General features: G+C 35.9%; 4 protein-coding genes across 4 annotated transcripts; all 4 read left to right on the top strand.

Annotated features, from left to right (window-relative positions):
- Positions 1–1170: 1170 nt before the first annotated feature.
- Positions 1171–1872, top strand: DSM5745_09417 (uncharacterized protein; the record flags this gene model as incomplete). The annotated part of the gene is made up of 1 exon (XM_026751433.1): positions 1171–1872. The coding sequence occupies one exon, from the start codon at positions 1171–1173 to the stop codon at positions 1870–1872; it is 702 nt and encodes a 233-aa protein (XP_026599781.1).
- A 627-nt stretch (positions 1873–2499) lies between these two features.
- DSM5745_09416 (uncharacterized protein) lies at positions 2500–3783 on the top strand (the record flags this gene model as incomplete). Its single annotated transcript, XM_026751432.1, has 1 exon — positions 2500–3783. The coding sequence occupies one exon, from the start codon at positions 2500–2502 to the stop codon at positions 3781–3783; it is 1284 nt and encodes a 427-aa protein (XP_026599780.1).
- A 10402-nt stretch (positions 3784–14185) lies between these two features.
- Positions 14186–14758, top strand: DSM5745_09415 (uncharacterized protein; the record flags this gene model as incomplete). Its single annotated transcript, XM_026751431.1, has 1 exon — positions 14186–14758. One exon carries the CDS (start codon positions 14186–14188, stop codon positions 14756–14758), a length of 573 nt encoding a protein of 190 aa, XP_026599779.1.
- Positions 14759–16329: 1571 nt separating this feature from the next.
- On the top strand, positions 16330–17169 carry DSM5745_09414 (uncharacterized protein; the record flags this gene model as incomplete). The annotated part of the gene is made up of 1 exon (XM_026751430.1): positions 16330–17169. One exon carries the CDS (start codon positions 16330–16332, stop codon positions 17167–17169), a length of 840 nt encoding a protein of 279 aa, XP_026599778.1.
- Between the last annotated feature and the right edge of the window lie 280 nt (positions 17170–17449).

Raw genomic sequence — 17449 nt, 5'->3', positions numbered from 1 at the left:
TTAATATTTACTTTAGCTAATATTATATATTACCTATAATATTTTACTTAATTAATATTAACTATTTTTATCTAGCATCCTGTTTAAACAATATTAATTATATAATTTAATAATTTATTTAAATAATATTATTTAGTTAAGTTAATATTATGCCTAGCTAATATTACCTACTAGCTTAATATTATTTTTTATTAATATTATTTAGCTATATTAAATATTATAACTAACTAATATTACCTCGCGTTTTAATATTAGTTAATATTAAATATTATATACTTATTTTAATATTACTTTAATTTAATTATAAGATATGTCTAATTTTTTGCTAATATTAGGCTAACAATAACCTATTCAATCCCCGTCAAATTGCCGTTGGCCGGGACCCCCCGGAACCGGCATGGCAGGCGAGACTTGCGGTTGCGGAGGGGGATGCGAGGCTTGCGAGGTCGGATACATTCGTTTGATGGGAGGGGAGTTGTTTGTTATAGATTAATAGAAGATAAATATCATGTTTCCAACTTGGTATCGAAATTCATTGCCCACCTAGCCCCAGTAAAGTTTGCTTGCGGCCTGTCTCACACGGTGTAGATGGAGAGATGAAGGTCCAGTGACCAGCGGCTGAGTATCATAGCGGCTGCATTGTAGGGTAGAGAGAGTGCGTCGCCTCGAACGCGATGTGAGAGCAGGATTAATATTTCTCTGCCCCTGATCCGGCCCAGGCTAGCCTTGACAGTCCGCGTGAGGCCCATGCTTGGATGGAAGCAGATCTCTGATAGAGTTCGCTTGAGATCCTCGCTCAGTTTGCTGGATAGCGACAGTCTCCTGATCAAGTTATCTCTTTGTTGACAAGGCCACCATCAAGCACTTTGTTGACTGAAACGAACAAAGCATACCGTTGTATGGTTGGTAGCAATCTGAAGCGTAGCTTTGTTCCTCCATTGTCACCCTGATACATCACGAAACAGGACCTTTCTTTGTCAACTGACACAAATCAAAGCATGCGGATGAAAATAGCAATCCCTACAATGCGACGCCGTTTGTATCCTTGATGCTGGGAAATGGTGATTCTCCTTTTCAAGCGCACACTTCCCCACATTGAAGAAGATATATCGAACCGAACTTTATACAATATCCTGTATCCAGGCCTTCAAGCTCCTATATACAAGCAAGATGACAAAACCCACAACCCCCAGCACGTCTCCAACAACCACGAGCCCAACATCAAACAACCCAGCTACCCTCAATGAATATGCATTCGACGATACCCTGGACGACCCCTTCTTCTCCAAGACAAGCTTCCCCTCCGCTGGAATCGCAAGCGCGGATCCCGCGTCCGAAGAAACCACGCGAAATAGCAGGTGGCTTGCAGCACTCACTGAGAGTCCCGAGGTCTACGCAGCGGCTGATCAACTTGTAGTGGAGAGGAGAACATCCTCACTCCCATGTTCTCCATCTTCGCTGACCAGCCAGCAGCAAGTGAGCGTGACGCCGACCAGCAACAACAGCTCCGACAGCTCAGATGACACATCCAGCCCATCATTCAAGGACAAGGGCGAACTGCCCGCACGGCTCCGGCCAGAGTTATCCATCATCATTCCCGACTGGGCTGATGGCACGCCTATGCCGCGGACACTCAGTACATATGACAATAACAACACCCGATCGTCTTCCGCAGCGTTACGACGCCAGCGGGAGCTGGGTTATCTTTACAGCACGGCACAGGAAGATATCCTCCGCGAGGTACGGACTGCGCGGCGGGAGAATGAGGCCCTGAAGTCAGATATATTAGAGAACCAGAGGAAGCTTGAGATCGCAAAGAAGAAGATTGATATGCTGGCTGCCATGGTTCTGCGCGAACGCGGGGGTCTTTGAGGTTGCGAGGGATCGCGTTGCGGAAATGGAGGGGGCAAAGAGTGCTTCCACTCGCGATTCTAGTTCCGATTGTTAGAAATCATGGTCCTTTTTTACTATATACCCTCACAATAGACATTTCTGTCAGCCCATTCATTTCGAGCGGCCTTGGAGTAGGAATGTGTCAGAATGGTTAGCATATATTTCCATCGTTGGGACTCCATTTTACGACAAAAGCTGTTCAACCAAGTCTGAGGAGTTTTTCCGATTTGGTTAATCCCAAGTCCGGCAATTTGAAAGGCATTGTCAGTATCCAGGATCACAAAGAACAAAGACACGAAGTAAGCCCCTTGTCATGTAAAATGGAGCCCACAAACAAAGCATTATATAGCGCATCTACGGTATCCATATAAAAGGTCTCCATCCACTTATGCCTTCACATCCTAAAACCCATACGGAGCAGTGCAGTAACTCCTTCCTCTAGCTATGAACGTCAACAATGTTGTCCACTCCCTGGGGTATGGACCCAGCGCCCCTGTCCACTGCGACACATGTAATGCCTCTGCAACCGAACACTGCATTGCATGCCGGCATCAAATGCATCAAGATCAAAGTCAGCACACTGGATCGCCCCTGCTGGGCAATGCTATGCCCGGCGGCGGAATAGAGGCCAACCTGGAAGGCGCCCAGTCAACCACCTGGACTGGATATCTCAACGCCACATCACAGCCCTTGAACTGGACTCCGAGCAATGCCGATGGCAATGGTAAGCCATTCGCTGCCCAGAGTAGCATGACGGCGATAAGCAGTGCCGGCCCTGATCCTGCAACAATCGATACATACGGGCACGCTCGAGATTCCGACCTCATTTACACAACAATGGATGGTGACGAGTCCGCTCAGAACCCCTTGGCCCACCCCACGCCTAACGCAGGGAGCTTCACTAAAGAAACTCTCGCTAGTAGCAAGATGGATATTGATCAAGTGAGTATGCCGACCTACCCCAATTTCATGGATTTGTCAGGCGGCGACCTTGATGTTATCGACTGGGACCTTCTCAACAATCAGCTCGACGGTGTCGATGCGCAGACAATTGACTGGGACGAGTTTGAAAAATGCATGGCCCAGTTTACAAGCCAGGGCCCCAGTATTACGAATGGCGATCTCCATGCCCCTCAAGGAGCTCCGCAAAGCACTGGCCCTAGCCCCTTGAGCCCTCAGGCTAGTAATCAGCAACTACTGGTCCCCCAGGCTGACCACGAACAAGCAAACCAGGTACCCACAGAATACCACCTGCAACCACACTCAGCCCCCGTGCCAGGCGCAACCACAACCGCAACCGCAACTGGGACACCAACGCCAACCCAAAGCGCAAGTGCAGCCCCAGTCCCAGCCGCAACTTCCCCACCTGCAGTCGTGGGAAACGCCCCGCTCGCCGCCACGGAATGCGACAAAGCACAGCTCACCCAACAGCTCACCGACGCGTGGAAAGAAATCGAGCGTCTCAGAGCCACAGTCCAGGACCAAGCCGGACGACTGGAGGAGAATGAACGGCACGGTTCCCAGCTGCATAAGCAGTACATTGACAGGCTGGCCGAGTGCAAGAGCGAATTGCTGGCTAAGGAGGTCGAGGCTGAAGGGGCCAAGTGGCGCTGTCTGGAACAGGAGGCCGAGATTGTTCGTTACAAGGACAAGTTGGATTCATGCCAGGCTGAGCTGTTGTCGTGCATGAAGAAGATGCATGCCCGGAAGACCAAGCCAATGGACGCGGGCGGCCTTCAGGACCAGTTTGATGCGTGCAAAAAGGAGTTGAACTCGTGTAAGAAGGAGGCTGAGCTGCTCCGGGTGGAACTGGAGGTTGCGGGGAATAAGATTGCGTACATGGAGAAGCACATTGCTGAGATCACTGCGGCGGCTGGTTCTTTCCCGTAAGCAGCTGGGGTTTCTGTTTCTATTTTTCTTGTCATGCGTCCGCGTTCTTGGGTCTCACTTTTCATCTCTTGTCTTCGACGTTCCTTTGATTCTACTTAGTCAGTCCTTACCGTAATCATGCGACTGAAGTTTTCATTGTCATATGCTTTGACCATCCGCTATATAGTCTCTCCAGATTCTCTAGATTCAATGGTTAGGTCGATTTTATTGATAATATATATACCCTTCATGATTTCCCGCAAATTACCTTTACCCATTGAATTCTACACTTATTTATCTCGGCTTCTACCATGGACCAATTCTAGGGGCCCATTGCCTTCCCTTCTGCTGGAAGTGGGTGCCTGAGGCCACCGGCGGCCTTAGGGCTCTAGTAAAAAAAGGTTATTTTAGCCTAAATAGCCACCCGTAAAACTTTTTATTTATTTTTAAAATATTTAACTTAGTATATTAAGTAATACAAGAGACTTTTATATATAATAATTATTTATTTTTATTAATAAATTATAAGCCTGGGTTTACTTAACTTATATACTTAATTAAAAGTTTTTTTTTTTAAGTTAACTTATATTAATTAAATACATGGCATTTTCTTGTTTTATTATTTAACTTTATTATTTTTAACTTTATTAATTATTATAATAATTAAAAAGCTTTATACTTAGGGCAAGGCCTTTATTACAAGGGTATAAATATTATAGCTTTATTTTTTTTTACCTTAAATTTTTTATTTTTTTTACCTTTTTAATTAACTTTTAATTTTATAAATACCTGCTTTTTAGGGCTATATATATTTAATTTTTTAATAAAAATAAGTTTCCCTTAATAGCTAAAAAGTTTTAAAACCTTTAAAGGTAATATAATATCTTTAGGTTTTTTAATTTAAATTTTAACTTTAACTACTTTTTAAAAATTTAAATTAACCTTTAAATATTTAACTAGCTATCCCTAGTTATTAACTTTTTTTTTATAATTATCCTAGCATAGGCTTTAGCCTATTTAACCTTAACCTTATTATAGTAACTTTTTAGGGCTTATTATTTTTAATTACCTTATATTTTTAATTTTTAAGCGCTTTAATTCCCGGCTTTTAAATTATTTTAATTTTTTTATTATTTAATTTTCCTACACTAAGCCAAGATAAAAAAAATAACCTTAATTAAAGTAAAGAATATACTAGTTTTAATATTAAAAAACTAGTAGGTTAAATAAAATTAATAAGTATTTTTAAAGCTTTAAAAGGCTGGCTATAGTTATTTTTTAAAATAATTAAATTAAAAATATTTTATAAAAACCTTTATTAATTTTTTTTTATTATACTAGCTCTAGCAGGCAAAAATACTAAAATTCTTAACTAATAATTTATTATAAGCTAAGCTAAAAATATAAATAATAATAATAAAGTTTTAGTTATTATTACACCTTTTACTTAGCCTATTATTAAGATTATTATTATTAAGCCTACGCCCCTGGTAAATTATAATAAGGTAAAAATTTAATAATAAAATTAAGACCAGGCCATGGCTTTAATTTTTAGCTATTTAAATTTTAATTTATAAAGCCTTTTTTATTAATAAATAAATAATTTATAAATTACTTAATAAAATTAAAAGCTACCTTAAACTTAATATTAATATTATAATTTTTAAGGCCTAGGCTAACTTAATATTTTTATTTTATAATAAAAGTATTTTTAATCTTAGTAAGAAACTTAGGAAGATTTAGCAGGAATTTACTTATATTAATATTATTTTTTTAATTAAACTTATTATTACTATTTTTTACCAAGCTTTAAATAATTAATTTAATTATTTTAAGGCTATATATTTTAATAACTATGTTATTAAATACCTCCTAGGGGATACTACCATGCTAATTACCTTTTTAAATAACTTTATAATTATTATTAAGTTTACTAAATTAAACTAAAACTAGGGCACTAGTACCCTAGCACTTTTTTTTAGTAAGGTATTTAAGCTTAATATTAAATATTATAAAAATTACTTTAATATTATTTAAATATATAAAAATAAGGATATTATAAATATTATTACATATTATTATTCTTATTATAACACGCTTTTTTATAGCTAAAAAACTTATTATTAACTTTATTTTAAGCTTAAAATTATTTAAAAAAATTTTTAAGGTGGTAAGGGTGCTAAGCACCCCTAAAAAAACTTTAAATTTAGGGAAAATATAAAGCCTATACTTAAGCTAGTACTTATAACTTAAATTAATTTAAATTTTAAGTAAAAAATTATTTAAAATAGTTTTATTTAATAAATTACCTTAAATAATAACTATATATAGTATATTACTTATAATTACTTTTTATTTTAAAATCTTAAGCCCTATACTAGCCCTAGTATTAAAAGTATTAGCCCTAAAGTTTTTAATACCTAAGGTATTAGTATTATTAAAATTTTTTATTATATTAATAATTAATTTAAAATTTTAACTTTAAATAATATTTTATACTCCCTGGACATGTTTTTTATACTAATTTTTATTTTTTAATTACTAAATAAGTGCTGTTTTGTTAGCTTTAGCTAGTAAAATATAAAAGTTAAAAAGCTATAAAATATTAATATTATTATTTTATATAATTATAAATTAGCCTAATATATAGTTATTAAAGTTTATAAAGTATTTTTTTTTTTAATTTTTACTAGGGTTTAGTAATACTAGCTATTTTAATATTAATAGCCTTTATTTTTTAAAATAAATTTTTTTTAACTTTAGTACTAATAAATAAGTTATATTTTTAAAAATTAGCTTAATAAAATAAAAAAAATAGTTCACGGCATGCACATGCTTAAAAACTATATTTATAAATTTTATATTATTATATACTAGTAGGCTAAGCCTTATAAAGGTATTATAATACTTATTAATTAATTATTTAAATTATTTTATATAAATATTTCTAGCTTATATTTACTTTTATTTAATAAAAAGGTATATATTAGCTTTATTATAAATAATAAATTTTATTATTACTAGGTTATAATACTAGCTAGTAAAAATAAATTTACCACCTAGGCTTTTTTTATTATTTATTAATATAATATATTAGAGCTCCTGCTGCGCCGCGTATATTATAATTAAAAAAAATATTTATAACTTATAATACCTTATTTATAGCTTTAAAGCTATTATAAAAACTTTTAATATAAACTAGTATAAATAAAATAATTATATTAAAATACTTATTAATAAGTTACTTAACTTTATATAATTTATATTATATAATACTAGAGCCCTAGCTAATATATAGTTTAAGTTTTATAAAAATATTAATTATTTATATAATTAAACTTTATATTTTATACTAAATAATATTATACTATTTAAAGCCTGGTACAGCCACTAGCTAAATATTTTTTATATTTATATTTTTTAGTTTAAGGTTTATATTCTAAACATACTAAAAAAGTAAAAAAAACTTTATAAGAATAGTAAAATAAGAATTAAAAGGCTAATTAAATTTAATAAAAAAATAAATAAGCTATATTAAGTTTTTTTAGATAATAGCCACGTGGTAATAATATATAATATTAATATTATTAAGAATTACTATATTAGGCTAGATTTTTTACTAAAAGTAATTATTTTAATACTTTTAGGAACCTTTATCCCTAAGGCTTTATTTTTTTTAGGGATTTTTATTTTTAAGGCCTTATTTTTAAGCCTTTTAGGGACCTTTATTCCCAAGGTATTGCCTAAAGCTTTAAACCCTTTAAAAATTTTTATTTTTAAAATACCTAAAGTTTTAGTATTTTTAAAAATTTTTATTTTTAAAAACTTACTAGCTAACACTAACCTAAATATTAAAAAAAACCTTAAAAATAAATTTTTAAAAAGCCTAGCTTTTAGGGACCTTTTTAAGTATATAAATCTTAAAGATTTAATAGTAAAAGCTATTAATTTAGTTACTAAAGTTAATATATTTTTAAAAAACCTAAATTTTAATTATAATACTAGCCTAGTATATTATACACGTGCTTAAGCTATTATAAATTTTAAAAAAGCTTTTTAAATTTTAAATAAGCTAGCCTACCTATTTTATTTTTAAAATATTATTAAAGTTATATAAAATAAGATTACCCTAGCTAATAAATCTTATTTAAATAACCTTTAAATATTAGCTAGTAAGCCTAGCTTAAATAGCATTTTAGTACTAGTTATAATACTTTATAAATAAATTTTTAAAAAAAATAAATTAATAGTTTAGCAAGCTAAGGTTAAAAGTAAATAAAATAAGTAATTTAAAATTATATAAAAAAAATATAATTTTTTAATAAAAAATAAAATTTAAAATCTTATTAACTTACTATTTAAAAAATACTTATTTTTTAGTAAATAGGTTTTAAAAGTTAAAAAAAATTAAAAAGCTAAATTTTTTATTATAAAGCTTGCTAGGTAGTTTATGGCTTTAAGTAAGTTTATAGGCTTAATTATTATAAAACCTTTATTAAGGTAATAAAGCTAATAAGCTATAAGCTACTTTTTATTATTATTATTATATTAAACCTTAAAATTAAATAAATAAATATAAAAATAATATTTTTATATAAAAATATTAATATTATAATTTTTATAAAGCAGCCTTATTTTTTTATTAATAGCTTTAAGTATATTTACTAGCTTTAAAAGGCTTTTTATAATTTAAAATAAGTATTATAAATTTAATACTAATTACTTATAAATTTTTTAGCTATATTAGGCTTTTATTTTATTTATTTAAACTTAAAAGTTTTTACTAATAGCAAGATTTTTATTACCATATATATAAATAATTTTTTATTAATTAATAAAAATAAAATTTAGATTTAAAAAATTAAAAATACCTTAAATAAATATTTTAAAATATTTAATTTTAGACCATGCTACTACTATTTTAGTATAAAGGTTTATTAAAATTAGGTTGATTAAATACTTTAGCTTTTTTAGCTTGGTTATATAAATAAATCTTTTTACTAGTTTAGTATAAATAATTTTAAAATTTATAGCATGTTAATAAATCCCTGCTTAAAGCTAAAGCCTGCTTTTAAAAAGTACTTAGCTTTAATAAATATTTTAAAATAATATTAAAATATTACTAGGTTCTTAATATATTTTATATTAAAAACTTAGGCTAATATTACCTACCCCGTGTTTATTTTAAGCTATTTTTTTACTAAATTTATAAAAAAATATATAGTAGTTATTAAGCACGTGTTTTACTATTTTTAGGGCTTTATAAATTATAAACTAGTATTTTTTAAGGATTTTTAATTACTAACTAATTATACTAATACTAACTAGGGTAATAACTTAAAAACATGCTATTTTATTTTTAAATATATATTTTATATAGGTTTTATAATTATTAACTAGTTTTTTAAGTATTAGCCCACCATGGCTTTATTTTTTTATAAAGCTAAGTATATAAAAAAATATAAGTTATTAAAAAGGTTATTTAGCTTTACTACTTGCTAAAAAAGCTTATAAATACCTAAAATAAAAATTTTATTATTATTATAATTTATAAAAATAATAAAGGTATTATAGCGCTGGCTAGTAACCCCTAGTTTTATATTAAAAGTAAGTATATTAATATTTAGTATTATTTTATTTAAAAAAAAAGACTAAAGGTATTATTAATATTTAATTTATTTTTATTAAAAAATAAATAATAAATAGTTTTATTAAGCTACTAGGGCCTAAAATATTTAAATACTTTAAAGCCTTACTAGGGATCCTTTTTAAACTTATATAAGTAGGTTTTTTAATAATTTTTATACTAGGATTAGCCTTTTTTATACTAAACTTATAATAACTTATGTATTATAAAATTATGCTTAATAATTTTTATTTTTAGCTTATTATTACTTTATTTTTATTTTTAGGAATTAACCCTGTGGCAAAAGTAATATAATATTATTTTATTTTAAAATTTAACCTTAGTCCCGTATAATACCCTAATTATAATATTAAAAATTAATATATTTTTAGCCTAATTTAATAATATTTTTACTGCTTTTTATATTTACCCGCGGGAGATTTTATTTTTAAATATTAAAATATAAGCTTACTAGTATAATTAACTTATTAATTACTTTAATTAAAATCTTTATTTAATATTTTTTAGGCTTTAAAGCATAGTTATATTATATAGCTAGCAGCTTTTAAAACCCTAGGGCTATTTTAAATTAAGTAATTAAATAATATTATTAACTTTTAGTATATATAGGTTATTATAATAATTTTATTTTTTAATAAAAAAAAATATTATTATTTAAAATTATAATTCTTATTATAATCCTACTAGCTTATACCTTAAAAACTTTATATTTAGGGCTTAATTATACTTATTATAACTACTAGGCTAATACTATACTTTTTAAAATATATAATATTATACTAGCACTAAATTCTCCAGGGAAAATTAATATTTAAAATATATACTTTAATAAATTTAATATACTATTATATTAAGTAATCTACCTTATATTAGGAATTAAAATTTTTAAATAAATTATTATATATTAGTTTATTATTACTAGCTAATAATATTTTTTATATAAACTAGGCCTTATTTTTACTTTTAAAATAACTTTTATATACTTTAATATTTATTATTACTTTTTTAATTATAAAAAAGTTATATAATTTATAAAAAAGCTAGTAAACACGCTAGCTAGCCCTTAAATTTATAAATTATTTAATTTATTATTTATTATTTAATTTACCCTAGGCTACCTGGTGCCTAAAGCTTTTATTAAAAGTTTATTATTTTATATATTTTATTATTATTTACTTATATTTTTAGGGACTATTTTAGTTTATTAATACCTAAAGCTTTTATTAATACTTATTATTTTTATTATTTTAATTACTAGCTTTTTAATACTTACTTATAAATTATACTTTTAAAAAAAAAATTTTTTAATACTAATAGCTTATAACTTATTAATTTAAAAAAAACTTTTTTATACTAGTAGCCTATAGCTTACTAACTTAAAAAAGTTTTTAATATAAATAAAAAAAAATATTAAAAATAAGTACTTAAGGCTACTAGCGGCCTTAAAACTTTAGTAAAAAAAGGTTATTTTAGCTTAAATAGCTACCTATAAAACTTTTTATTTATTTTTAAAATATCTAGCTTAGTACACCAAGTAATACAAGAGACTTTTACATATAGTAACTGTTTATTCCTATTAGTACCTTCCACCTCCCTTGTTAGAATGTAACTCCTCCACTCTTATGGTCGCATTGCTGCCATTTATCAAAGTGTTCAGGTAATGCGTTGACGGGTGGTATCAGCGTGGATTATATGAACAAGAGTGTAAGTAAAAGTGGGCAACTGTACGTCCGCAAGTGTGCTGTACTCCGCCAACAAGAGCTTGTTAAGCGTAGGGATCTCCAATGCATAAAGTTAGGCCGGATCTTCCCATCAGTCATTCTGCACCGGAAGATGTATGCTCTTCACGCTGAGCATAACGAGTACCATAGTAGACCCCTAAAGTACACGTGGGATGGAAAAACATTGAGCTTATTTTGTTGTGAAATCTCAGGGCTTCTAGATACCACTCGAGCAAAAGGTATTATAAAAGGTCAGAAGACTTTGCTGGACTGTATAATAAGGTATACTAGGCTAGGGACGTTAGAAGGGTATGGGGCGCAGGGAGCCAATGTATCGGTGACAGGCTCATCAGGTGCCTAATTAGGAGGTGGATGTCATAGGCAGAAACACCAGGATTCAACATGTTTCAACCAAGTGAGCCAATTGCATTCCTAGCTATATTCTTCTAAAGCTCTCAGGTTGCTGTGTCTAAAGGCTCAGAGCTGAATGGCTTCACCTCGTATCCCCGCACACCAAGCCTCCTCCAAGATAGATAGCGATGACATATTTGACGTCAAGCTGCTTATGCTTGCAGTGACCAGGCCGGGCGGATCCTCTGGATTCCCGTCCCTGAGCAGCTTTTGGAATTATGTGCCCATAATGAGGAGTTGCAGCCTCAGTGAAAGTGGAAAATTCCTGGAGGCGGCGGGTTCATCTTGAGGCCTACTGCTCCTAGAGCAGGCAAAATACGTACCCCATTTGGTTGGTAACAAGTGGCAGAGAATTTCATGTTTCTGAAATAGAAAGATAGACTTTTTTTAATGTCCGCTGACTTATGTCGCGGCCACGGCACGAGTCAAGGAATCATAGGTGAAGATAGATGACAAGCTCATTCTAGACAAGACTCGTCTATGACATAAGTATTTATCCCGAATCCAAAACATATAAAGGAGATACTATGTCTCAGCTAAAGAACCAAATGTTCATCATTGCAACTTATCCTTTCCATCAATAAAGCACCCATTATCTCAGTTGACTACCTCACTATGAAGCTTGTCGCGATCCTTCTATTCACAGCTTTAGCTCTGGGTGCCAGACACTTTGAGGAGCAGTTGGGCTCCATATATGAGGACACACCTGTAATTACCTGCCAGGATAGAACTGGACTGCGCTGCAATCCGTCGATTGGACTTGACTGCTGTCCACTCCTTGACTGCACTTCCGACTGCCCAGGATGCTGGGGTTATGTAAGTGGCTCATTCTCGAAGAACGCACACAGTCGCTCATAGACTGCGAATAGTGCCGGAAGAAGTAAGGGTCAGAAGCTGTTGACAAATATCATGTTATTTGCTTTTCGTTCCAGGTATTATTGGGAGAACAAGATGTCCCGCTGTTAAAGCCTTGGGTTGGGTTTTTCTCCTGGATATAATCTTATGCTGGGTTTTTCCTACCTCTTGATGCAAATGTAGAGGCTTAACTACTTTAAATAATATCTTAATTTCCAGGGTTCAACTCAGGGCACTGGTTGACCACACCCCAGCAGTAAAGCAGCATAATACATGTAGTAGTTAAGAGCGTGAAACATGATTCTGAAGGCCTTGAGTGTAGTAAACAAGCAACACCATGGTAATAGTACTATCCTATCGAGACTTTCGTGCTTGTATAGGAGAAAAGGTGATGCTGCATGCAGTCCTTTCCACCGTCCACACAGAACAGGCAGAAGACCTTTTTCTTTACTTCCCCTGACATTATTGATGGGGAGAGGCCCAGGCCGCAAAGAGCGCCGGTGGAAGCTACTGCAAAGACCTGGCTTTGAAATGCTCATGTACTCAACGAATCATTCAACTTGCATGGATATAAATATATGCCCACAACAACCTTTTGCTCACCAAATAAAAGGCCGTGGAATCACTACTATTGGTTGTTAAAGAGCATTGTGACCATACTCATTGTCCCGTATACAAAATACCCTAACCAAAAGGTATCATGGCGACAATAACCTCGAGGGATAGAAACCCACCTGCAGCCCTCGCGGCTGCCCTATCCAATCCAACCGTCCACTCGACCAAAGCAGAGTCCGCCGAGACACCCCGTCGTGAAGAGATTTTTGAAGTAGAGGGAGACGATTTACTTGCGGTATTTACCGGGAAAATGAGCTTTTCATTCCGTGGTTTCGGCCTCGGTTTTCAGCACGTCGAGGGTCTTGTGGTTTGTGGCTTACTGCGGTTTATACTTGGATATACATCTTCAGTTGCTTCCGCTGTTTATTGTATGAATGGATAAATATTGCGGCCCCAATCTGTAATATGGACAATATTCCACCAGCACACTTTAGAATCGAGATATAGGTTCTTATTGTACCTCCTGCTCATTCTGTGCTTCAGGTTAATGAAGCTTTCTGCTGATAACCCTCTGGTCTCTGCGATGCTGGCGGCCTGACCAACTCTAAATGCCCACGTAGGTGCTTAGGCATGTGTAATGCAGAGCCTACCTAGTTGGGCGGCAAGAGTTCAGGTTAACTAACCTTAAGAAAGTCTTTCTAGTGGACCTTTGGTGCGATTGTGTTCACATCAGCAGAATAGATCCGCTGGAACCTACCTGGCTATGGAGCGGTCTCAACAAACCGATGAATGCTATGGTGATATGTTTCAAAACAAAGAGTACCAAGGCAACTGCATGTATGCTTAATAATCGTAATGCGATAATTGCATGGTATAATGCTTTTTAGTTTGTGGTGCCTATGCATCAGGACGTCTGCACATTGAAAGAACTTGCTTGAAAGTGTCCCATATGTCTAAACAAAACGAACAGTTGCTTTGTCAAGAGTTCCAGGCAGTGCTCAAATGATTAACAAAGACCATTGTAACATGCATTGTCTGCATAAAGAGACAATCCAATAACCTCCTTGATAAACCCTGAGGAAGGCAGCGGAACAATGGCGGCGTGGGCATAAAATACGCCGTGGGTCGTCTTCAGGTACATTGCTCAGACCATCATTCCGATTGTCAACCTATTATTGGACCGAGGAAATCTCAAATCCAACAAGAATCTCAGTCACCAGCAAAACAACCAATCATGGAACCCTATATGCTTTACTCGGATTCTGAATGCATGCGTTGCGGCGTGGTGAAGCCAACCTGCTTGTCCCGCCACGCGTGCATGATAGTCTCCAAAGAAGACCACATGGACAAGCCCGACTCTAATACCTCAATCAGCATGGATTCCATCTCCGGCGCTTTCACCAGTTTATCATCATCCAGTCGAGTTTCTCCTGGTCCTACCCCAGAAGATATCGCTATCGCCGATCGCAAGATGCTTGATAAACTGACAGAGGATCTTGCCGAAGTGAGGTCAAAGATCCAAAAGACTTCAAAAGACATTGCTCGACAAGAAAGAATTATAAAAGTCACACTCGAGCAGCAGAAGTTCGAGAAGGATCTTCTCAGCCGTCCTCCCGGGGGAGACATGCCCTGGGAAGCACTGGTGTCTCTTGAGTCGGTGGAGCGCCGGGAGGCCAAACTAGCTCTCGACCTGGACAACGCCACGGGGTTGAAGAGGCAGTTGGAGAATGGCTTGTGTTGCATGGAAGAGGAGTTGGAGATCCTGGAGAAGGTGTTCCGGGATTTTGAGGAGAGGTGTTCTCCTTAATCTCGTACCTGCAGTGTGTGGAGATGGCTGTCCGGTACTCGCTGAGCGCAGCTGTTTATTGTGTTTTCCCTGGATTTATGTTCAGTATTGAACATATCACCATCATTTAATATCAATTTCATTTGTTCATTTATTCATAACCAAGGGTCTGAGACACCGTGATAATCTAGTCATATACGAGTCCCATTGCCCGATGACTTAGGCTTCTCCAGACCTATTTGATGCTCACCTAGAAATCTACAGTAGAGGCAGCCTTACTGCAAATCAGTTTATAGACATGTTTCGGCTGCCCGTTGAGATTTTTCGATTCCCACAGTATATGGACCAGTTACAAAAAGTGGTGAAAATGGCGATTCTGCAAACCGCGCCATGACTATACGGTGCTTGCGGTCCTCATCGCTTTCGGGACAAACTAAATTATCTATGTAATGAAAGTCCTTTCAGCTCAGGCATGCTGTTTACAAAGGCCCATGAATCAAGTCGGTCCAAAGTTTTAGATAGTCCCTGACGGCGTGTTGATGTTGTCCGTCATCTCACCGGACGTTACTACATTGATGAGGATAATGTTGATTTGCCTTTCACTTCCCCTCTGTGTTTCGAGAGGTATGGGGCGACGGGTAAACATCGTCGGTGTTCAATCAAGGCTATAGAGCTAAGGTGCGTTGTTAGGGAAGGCGATTGAATCTTTGTATGCGCGGATGCAAGGACTGCAGATCCAGTTGAAAGATGTAGGGTGCCTGGTCCGGTATCTCCAAGATCAGTCGATTCTATAATCTAGTTAGGATCGTGTGAAGATTGCCCGTGTTCACTCCGTGATTGATATTTTAGGGCTGGGATACTGGGTCAGGCTCCTTGTTAGTTAACTGCTGCTAGGCCTTTGGGCGCTGATTTACCTTAAATACCATATCAACTTAATACTTCCACGCTAACCTTTCAATGGGGGTTAATCTTCTCATGTTCATCCAGTGGCGAGGGAAGTTCCGCCGTGGCAGCACCAAGGATCCGCACAAATTCGAATTCGAGCCATGATAACTAGAATTCGAAGATAGGTATTTGTAAGATGCTGAGCGGGATGGCTCTGTATGCTTATTCCATTATTCCGGGTACAAACTACGTAGCTAGGTTAAATATGCTTGAATACTTCGATATGGTAGTATAAACGCCGATGTTGACCGCTGGTACGTTTGAGTGTTGTTTGCCTACCACGTTCCAGTTATGAGCATTCCAGTCTTCGAACCTGTCTCTAGGATTACAGGGCGTCTTCTAGTGTTTCATGTGGACAGGAACCCTCATAAAGAGCAAGATAAACCACTATACCATGATTGGGGCCTAGAACACTGACAGGCGTACGGTACACAAAGCGTGCTCCTCTTGAATGCTCCTTTGTCTTTCATTGTCCAGAATGCTTTGACACCCTTTGTATCTACCAACATGAAACAATGAAAGATCGTGGTATAAATCGCCGTAGGTACTTAAACACGCCCTCGAAATCCCATCCAAGACACCGAATCCAAACCCATTCATCCAATTATACCACTACCTTCAGCAGGCCTGAAGGAACAAGAGACATCATGCTCCAAAGCTACGAGTGCCTCCAATGCGGCACGTTCGCCCAACAAATCTGCTTCGCCCGGCATCCACGCTACATCACCCCGCAGGTCCGCTCCTTGCAGTACGTAAACACACTCAACACCCGCTTCTCCCCCGCTGACCTAGGACCCCCGATGGAAGATGACGGGACCCCTCGCCCCTACGATCCGGCAGAGTACCTCCCAGTCCAAGAGCTCCCCGAGGCCCCGGAGCACAGGGAAATCCGCATCCTAATCACGCCGCCTGACGAAACGCCCGCCCCCGCGCCTACACCTATACCCACAAGGCCAACGACCCCTGCACCTGTAAGTCCAACTGGCCGGGGCATGCGCCCCCCAGGCCCCAACGATGTCCGACGCGCAGCACTCCTACGCGCGGCGTTAGGCAGTGACCCCGTACCACGGCGGTGGGAAAGACAACCGCAACCAGTTGCCATCCCGACGAACTGGGACCCGGGCGAACCCCCGTACCCCGACGCCCCGCCGATTGAATTGCGTGAGATGCGCGACCGGATCTACAACGAGCTTATTGAAGACAGCCTAATGATGGGCCGGGTAGACCGCGCGGTGTCCATAGCACGGCGGGCGATGTCTCGGATTGTAGCGAGCTCGCGTGCGATGCGGCAGGGGCTTGTGGACGATGCGCTGGACGCGCGTCAGGCGTATGCGGTTAGTACCAGGCTTCGACGGTTGAATGCGCAGTGTCGAGTGCTTGTGCGGTTTTATGCGGACCTTACGGAGGGATTGGGGGAGTTGGAGGAGGTTGTTGCTCAGAAGAGGACGTTCTTTGCGCATTTGAATGAGAGGATTGAGGGGCTTTGATTGCTTCACGCTTTCATTGATGTTTCAGTGCTACTGCAGGCTTTGGGTGTTAGGAGAACTGAATTAATCCTAACCTGGTATCTCAACTTCTTCTGAGACTATTAGCTGTAGGTTGTTTTGAGGTTTATGCTATATAGCCATATCCGTTAGATAACTCGTTGTACCTAGGTGAAATGCATGTCCTTCGTCATTATTTGCCTGTTTTTAGGATGAGCAGTAAGGCCAGGTGTTAGCACCATGCAGGCGCTTGGGGGGGTTGTGATACCGTATCAGCACGCCC

The sequence above is a fragment of the Aspergillus mulundensis genome, assembly GCF_003369625.1.
Source record: "Aspergillus mulundensis strain DSM 5745 chromosome Unknown scaffold_12, whole genome shotgun sequence".
Taxonomy (NCBI): Eukaryota; Fungi; Ascomycota; class Eurotiomycetes; order Eurotiales; family Aspergillaceae; genus Aspergillus; species Aspergillus mulundensis.
Note: the sequence above shows the minus strand (reverse complement) of the source record. Positions and strands in the feature narration are given on the sequence as shown.